Raw genomic sequence first — 7,744 nt, 5'->3', positions numbered from 1 at the left:
TGAGACAGACCAGTGGTGGCAGAATAAGTTTTGAAGCGGGAGAGGGGGCATCCAGCTTTGGGTCATGTGATAGATTAGGCTTTTCACATCCACTTTTTTTTTTTTTTTTTTTTAAATCTCAGCCTACTTGACTAAGCTATGGTAAGAAATGCATTCCCTTTTCTCATCAGAGTACTTCCAGAACAAAATGATTGAAGTAAGGTTTGAAAGAGAATCAAAAGTCATGGCTTATCCAACAGTCACATAAAAACTTTCCAAAATCATGACCTCAGCTGCTGACACCAGTCTGGTCATCTCTCCACACAACCATCTAAGCCAGACCTATGTTCTTTGGCTCCTCCCCTCACCCCAAATACTTGAGCATTTCCCAGCATGCCGTAGTTTTTCCTTTGTAACTTTTAAGAATAGTAAATAAGGCAACCAAATTAAATAGGTCTAAGTGATAGACATATTATATTTACTCTTGTTCAAACTTGCAGTTTTTGGAAGATTTTAATGAATACATGATTAAAAGGTTACAAGGTGGGAACGTAATATACCTATCACAGACATGAGTGGGTTATTTACGTGTTTACACTCCTGATCCTTATGCAGCCTGCAATTATTCATGAATGGTGAGTCCAAGAGGAGACATAACTATGCCACCCATTGTTATTTTCCAATGGAAAAAAAAAATCATATATTGCCCAGCCCTAATCACCACCTGATAGTGGTGGTGGGGGGGACAAAAAGTATTGTTGTTGACCTTGTCTGGCGCTAGTGATGCAGATGTTCTCATCTGTTGACTGTGTTTCTTGGTTGCTTGTATATTATATATATAGATATATATACTGTACTGCATGTATATATAGACATATATATATATATATATATATATATATATATATATATATATATATATGTTGACTGTGTTTATTGGTTTGTTGTATATAATATATATAGATATATAATGTACTGCGTATATACTGTATATACTGTGCATTCTATATTTATATTTTTTTACTGCTATTTACTGCTATTTTATTTTATTGCTTTTCTATTATATTATTCTATTCTATTATTTTATTCTATTGTTTCTATTATTGCTTCTGTATGTATGCTGCTGTGGCGAAAAAAAATGTCCCCTCGGGGATTAATAAAGTATATACCTACCTACCTAAAGCTCTTTTTGTTCACTGTCAATATCATATACAACTGTGATTGGCAGTTGTTTCAGGGATATGGGACTAATGACTGGCGAGAGAGAGTATTTAATAATCACCATGCTGGACTGGTCCAACTTCACCTCCACTCAGCCTACATATAGCCTCCATGGACCAAAACAAAAAGAACACATTGAACATTATTTTACTAAATGTTTTCACGTATACAAGTAGATACACACTTTCACGAAGCATACGTCTAAGTTTAGTGTGGCGAGAGCTCAGCAAGACACGAGTGCTGCAAAATCATGCTTGCCGGCCAGTGCATACGACTTCCTGATTGGTCGGCCTACGTTCAACTACTGAGAAAGTTTCTCATTATCTTGAGATACCCTTTGAAATACGAGGTCATCGAAACGTTTTTCTTCATAATGACCTACCGTATCTTTTGTTTGTTTGTTTGTTTTCACATAAAACCGTGTTCTTCAAAAAAAAAAAAAAAAAAAAAAAAAAAAAAAAAAAAAAAAAAAAAAAAAAAAAAAAAAAAAAAAGTTTTATTTTGAAAGTGTTAAGCGGAAGTCTTACTTTTCATCCCGTCTGGCTGGCAGGCGGGCTTTGACCGTGGCATGTCAGACTTAGCCAGTTGTCTGCAGGACCTTACCGCGAGGATAATGAGAGGAAGTCAGAAGCGTTAAAAAAACAACAACCGGTAGCCAGCCCCGGTACACAACAAGGCCGCCGCTCGGCAGCATCTCTTGAGCCGCGTCCGTCGGGACCAGCCCTCCCCTCCTTCCCCCCACACCGGCTGCCGTCGCTGCTAAACTTGCTAGCTCGCCAGCTAACTCCGACCCCGTCGCATTCGCCCCGTTTACGGCGGTACACGAGTACCATCGTGGGGGGGGGAGGGGGCCCTCCTCCGGCTAGTACGACTTCGGTTTGACGGGAGTTTTAACCCCGCCGCCCCAACCCCCTCCCTTTTTCCTGGGTTTATATTCCGGAGCAACATCCTTGCCGAGATGGGTGAGTAGACCGCCAGCAAAATCAGACCCGGTCTGAGACGAGTTGAACTGTTTCGCCGTTTAGTTTGCAGCGTAAAATGGTCACTGCGAACAACGTCTGCGAGAAAAGTGACGTACGTGTGATGGCCGGCGTTATTGTATTGTATATTAGTACCAATACACCTCTTCCTTGAGTTACCTTTTATAGTCGTAGATTTGCATTATTGTAAAAACCCCCCCCCCCCTCCTCCCCCCCCTCCTCCAGTCGTAGGACGAGCTGGCTGTGGATGAATCGTGTGTACGTGTGCTCCGTACACGGGTGGGGTAGCTTCCCTGACTCTCCATCCACTGATCTATCTCGGTGCTCGATTTTTTTTTTTTTTTTTTAATTTATTTTTCCTTTTTTAGCAAAGCCAAATATTACGTGTTCTCATTGTCTTCCTGCTTCCCGAATATGTCATGCAAGCAGGGGGGGGGGGACTTAAAATTTGCTTGACGGTCCTAGTTGTTAAATGAATGTAAATTCTCCGGTGCTGATGCTGCTGATGGTGTAGATGGCACTCCTCCATCCCCACAGCTGTTACGCAATGGATCCGGCTACTCTCTGTAATGTTACGGCACCTACTGCTTGCGTATTGTGGACACACGCACATCGGTTGTGGATTGTTCGAGCACAGGCCCGTGATTTTACTTTAGTACCGCGTCTTCAAAGAATTGTGTACAAACCTGACATTTAACACATCCTTGTTCATTCACCAATTATAACTTTGCCCATCTGTCACGTTTGAAAAAGGAGCGTCTCGACGTGGAAGAGGCTAATCGAGGCATCGAGAGCAATCGAGGTTTTTCACCCGATTATTGAATGTTTTTGCGAAGTCTTAATCCCTCATTGTCAGGCGTCCCGGTGGGGGGACGGGGAGGGGGACGGGGGGACGCTGGGGTGACCGTGTGGTTTGTGCAGCGCACTAAAGCAGCAAACGGAAACAAACCAGGTAACTGCAACGGTGTCTCCGATCCTTATTGCGGTCGATCAGCACCGGGCTTGAAGGCACACGGCGTCGACGTCAGCGTTTCAGATGGTCAAAATAAAGATGGGTCTCTGCCGAGGACGAGTGAGACGTTCGAGAGAATAGTGTGTCAGCCTCAAGTGTAATTAAAGTGCAATCTGGACTGAAACCAACTGGGCAGTCCTTATCAGGTTTTTTTGCTGACAATGTCGATTATAAAGACTCGAGGAGAGTGCTGTGAGTCAAAATTAGGGCCGCACGATTCAGAATAAAAAATAAAAAAAAGATTTTGGCCATAAGGGAGCTCATGATTCTCTCACATTATTTATTTTTTCTTCAATTTAAATGTTTAGTGCACCGTGATAGCGTCTGTTATATGATCGGTGTTACGCTGAGTTCTTCTTGGCCGCCGATATTCGAATGCACCTCGAACTTTGGGTTGAGTCATTTTACAATGACTTAAACTTTAGGTCAATTTTACCCCCCCCCCCTCCCATACCCCCTTACCCTTCCTCCCACGAAATCAATGAAATTCTCTTGTCTGTGTCCGATAAAACATTGACGACTTCAAATGTTCACACACTACCGACTTCAGATCATTTACTCATGATTGATAAATGGGACGAAGAAGATTACATCATCAGAAAATCATTTCAATGTCTGGTAGTTCCCCTCAGATCTGAGCGGTCCTGTAATATGCATGCAATTCTCAGCGGGCTACCAGAACTGGACAGAATATCTCATCAGCTGCGGACAAGAGAAATGGAAACCTCTTGTTTTTTTGTTTTTTTTTTTAGCTTAAAGTCAACAGCTTAATGACACTGAACATAAAAACTGATTAACTTCAGTATGTTCTCTTCTATTAATAAACGCCACCTTCGAACGAGTATTTCCCCCCCCCGGTATTGGTTTTTAGTGGGGTTTTTTTCTCTCTCTCTCTCTCGCTCTCCTGTGTTTTCTTTCCTGACTGCTGCCAGTCCGCTGCCCTGCATTATGTGGTGTAATGCTGTGATGTAATTCGTGGAAGAAGCAAGTAGGAGCGCTTGTTTTGAGGCAGCTGACATTCTGAATGAAAGCACGGAGGAATTGTCGCCATTTAGAAATGAGATCGCATTGAGGCGCAGAATCGAGATTGCAATTTTAATGTGATTGATTGTGCAGCCATAAATCTGCATTTTTCAAGCGTCATTCAGGCTCACACAATGCCGCTATTTTGTTTAAGACGCTAGTTTAATAGGCATTTGTCAATTATTATTTAGATCAATTGTTGTACACTATTCACATCAGACAGTAAATTGATACACAGATTATGGCGCAGTGAAGAGATAGCTCTTTTTTTCCTTCTTTTTCTTTTTTCGCTGGATCTTTGATGCAGCTGTCAAAACCACCAAAATGCAACTCTGAAACATTTCCGAGAAGTTCTTTGTGGGGAAAACTTTATTATGCTCCTTGCTTTGACGTTATGATAGATAATCTGTAATCTGTCAGTTATTAATAAGAATAACAGGAAGGAAAAGCATTTGTTGGACCCGTTGATGAATGTGCCGTGGTTACAAATCAAAGATTCAGTTTCTGTGGTTTACATGGCTGACAGTGCAGCAGATTCTCATAACGGGAGCAAAGAGAAAAGGAAAGGAAAACGCTCAAAGAGAAAAGGAAAGGAAAACACTCAAAGAGAAAAGGAAAGGAAAACACTCAAGCAGAAGCACACTGCAGAAGAGCTGGTCATAAACCGTAGAGACCGGAGGCCCGATCAGGTTTAACATACTCAGGATTGCCTTTCTGTTGTCTGTCTCAACTAAACCAAACGTGATCGCGCCTAAGTGGTCACGTGAAAGTGGTGGGCAACTCGCTAAGTCATTCCAGCGTTTCTCCGTCCAGCTGTGAGCATGCACACGTAAAAGGGGGTGGGGTTTGCATCGTCTGACCAATCACGAGCATGGGCAAGTGCACTGGCAGCGGAGCAGCATATTTTACAAATGAAGAGCAAACTTATCATATCAGAAAAATATGAATCGGTTAAACACATTATCCGGGCTAAAAGCAGTATAGCTGCTAAATTCAGAAACGACAGTTGACAAAACAAAATATATATATATTTTGCAGACTGAATGAATATGTGAGTTCAAAGTCTTCTAATATTGCTGCCTCATCAAGGGCAAGGGCAGTGACTGTGAATATATTCCATCAAATGAATGTGCTGCTTGACGCATTCCTCGGAATCACCGTCGGATTCATTGCTCAGTGCATTTTTACATGTGGAATTTGTCATGGTACATAACACCAATAACTACAGTATGTGTAGTACGCAGTGTAACACATCACAACATAATTGTGTAATTAGATTTGACGAGTTTACTGATATGTAAAAGAATAAAGATTGTAATGTGATGTGTGTTCTTATAGCGTTTATGACCTTTGTAGTGTTATTCTTGGAGCTGGAGCCCCAGCAATATCAAACGAACTGAGGAAGGATCAAGAAATGGATACAAAACGTTATTTGAAAGCAGTAGGTAGGCTACCATCGCATCCGCGTTGTATGTTAAGCGAGTCCGCGAGGGCTTGAGCACATCAACTATTCTGTGGTAGGATGACGTCGGTGTCGGTGTACAAGAGCGCAACGAAATGGAATCCGTATCTTGCCATTGCTGGGGAAAGCCGAAGAGGCTCGTCGGGTGTCCGAACACCCCGCCCCTCCACAGAGACCCTCTCACTGTCAGCACACCGAGCGCCGCGGGATCCGCCACAATGCCCGCCGTGACCCCTGCATATAAACGCCGGACAGCGGAAAACGGGAGAGCTCTGTTGTAAAAACGTATCGAATCACTGAACATCGTTCGGCTTCAGTCTCGCCATCTCCCAATCGACCTTCTGAACCGGCGTTTTGCTGAGCGTTGACCTTTTTGTCGCCGTCTCTCACTCTGGGTTTTTGCTCTGCTGCCTGTTTCTGCTGCTTGGCATCACGTGATGTAACACTGCTGTCACTAGGAGAGGCGGAGCGGGAGCATTTCTTTGGACGTAGCCGATGCCCTGAATGAAAATGCCCGCAAACTTTTCTCATTTCAAAAAAAAATATATATATTAGATCGCGCCGAGGCACGAATCGAGGTCGCAATTTTATGTTAGGATTAATTGCGCCCTATGTTTAGCACTCTGCCAGCGCCTAGAATATTCTGTCTGCCGCCAAAGCCATTGAACTTCTTAACAAAGCAAGGATGATATGGTTATACATGATTGGCGCGGCTGGTATATGTATCCATGGACATTAATCCTAGCTGTAACGGATTACCATGCAGGCAGAGTGTTAGTACTTAGAATTTTTCTCTGAGACACTACGTTGAACTGCTTTCTACTCTTGTAAAGTAGGACGTACGTCTGAAACGACCCTTTTCTCCCATAATTTGAATAATAAACACTATTTGGAATAGTGATTTTGATTAAAAAAAAAAAAAAATTCATGAAAAAGCACTATATAGAAGACAGGGTTATAAAGGATGATCTAATAGGACGGGTTTGCTTGAATTTGTGTCACTAGATTTTTTTTTGGGGGGGGGGAGAAATGAAAAAGATGATAGGAAATGATAATAACGGTGAGCGATTTAGCATCACATGGAACGATACAGTGTCTCTATTAGAACACCTTGTTCTGTTGTTTTTGTGGGCCATTAATTACGGTTCATCCAACACCTCAGCTCTCTGATGTGCTTCTGTTTTGCCAGAGGTGCGGTGTCCCTGGAGGTCTAAAGACAGAAAAGCAGCATGAATTATATACATATGAATTTAAATGGACCTCTTTTCAGTCCCTCCAGTTTTTTTTTGTGGTAATTATTCCGATTACAAATGCTTGATTTTTGTAGCGGATTTTCTCAAAATGTAATTCTCATAGTTTTAAGTGATTTTCTTTTTCTGCTGTAAAATTGCAGGGATTGGAAAATATTCTATGTTGAGGTGGGGGGGGGGGGGAGAAGCAAAATAAGCTCTAGATGCTGGTTACTTGATATGAATTCAACAAATACAGTATATACAAAAACAAAGTGCAGTCTTTCAACTTGAAGTGCATAGAAAGCTAATTTAACCTACAGTATGCAATCATTTCCTTCCCTAATTTTAATGAGAACATCACATTTCCCGCAAACCCTGTCACTTCTGCTTGTTCCCGTTTTCTCCGGTGCAGAGTTTGTTTTGGTGGTGATGAGGAGACTTGCCAATTGTAAATGAGGAGTTATTTTTGTTAACAAAAGCGAGTTTTGTTTGAAAAGAATTCTTTATGCGGTAATACCGCACACAAGCTTCTGTTGATGACATTTTTTGCCCACCAAAAAAAAAAAATAATCACTGGAATTTTGCCAAATTGCTAGCTCCTGCAAATATTGCAGGTTGATTGCTTGAATTTGGGTTAATTATTATCATCGCAAGATCGGGACTTCCTGGTAGGACTGTCTTGTGCAGTACATTAGCCTTTAGGCTGACGTCTCCTACCTTTTCTCCTCTCTGAGCTACTTGTACAAAATATTAGTGTCATGTTTAATAGTTTAATCATAGCTGAGCTCCACCAAAACCAGCTGAATAAGCTTCTTTTATACTCAACAGGCACACA

At 41.9% G+C, this 7,744-nt stretch overlaps 1 protein-coding gene across 2 annotated transcripts in view; it reads left to right on the top strand.

Annotated features, from left to right (window-relative positions):
• The first annotated feature begins 1,995 nt into the window (after positions 1–1,995).
• rap1gds1 (RAP1, GTP-GDP dissociation stimulator 1) overlaps positions 1,996–7,744 on the top strand; it is a 30,206-nt gene continuing 24,457 nt past the window's right edge. The window contains exon 1 of one of the 2 annotated variants that reach the window (XM_069720742.1): positions 1,996–2,162. In XM_069720742.1, coding sequence (XP_069576843.1) covers positions 2,159–2,162 — 4 coding nt within the window. In that variant the 5' untranslated portion in view covers positions 1,996–2,158. The remainder of the gene's footprint in view (positions 2,163–7,744) is intronic. The other variant, XM_069720741.1, reaches the window with a different exon arrangement.

Source organism: Brachyistius frenatus, unplaced genomic scaffold (genome assembly GCF_029030835.1).
Source record: "Brachyistius frenatus isolate BFR_SWC_R1_liver_20210118 unplaced genomic scaffold, ASM2903083v1 Contig_248, whole genome shotgun sequence".
Lineage (NCBI taxonomy): Eukaryota > Metazoa > Chordata > Actinopteri > Embiotocidae > Brachyistius > Brachyistius frenatus.
Note: the sequence above shows the minus strand (reverse complement) of the source record. Positions and strands in the feature narration are given on the sequence as shown.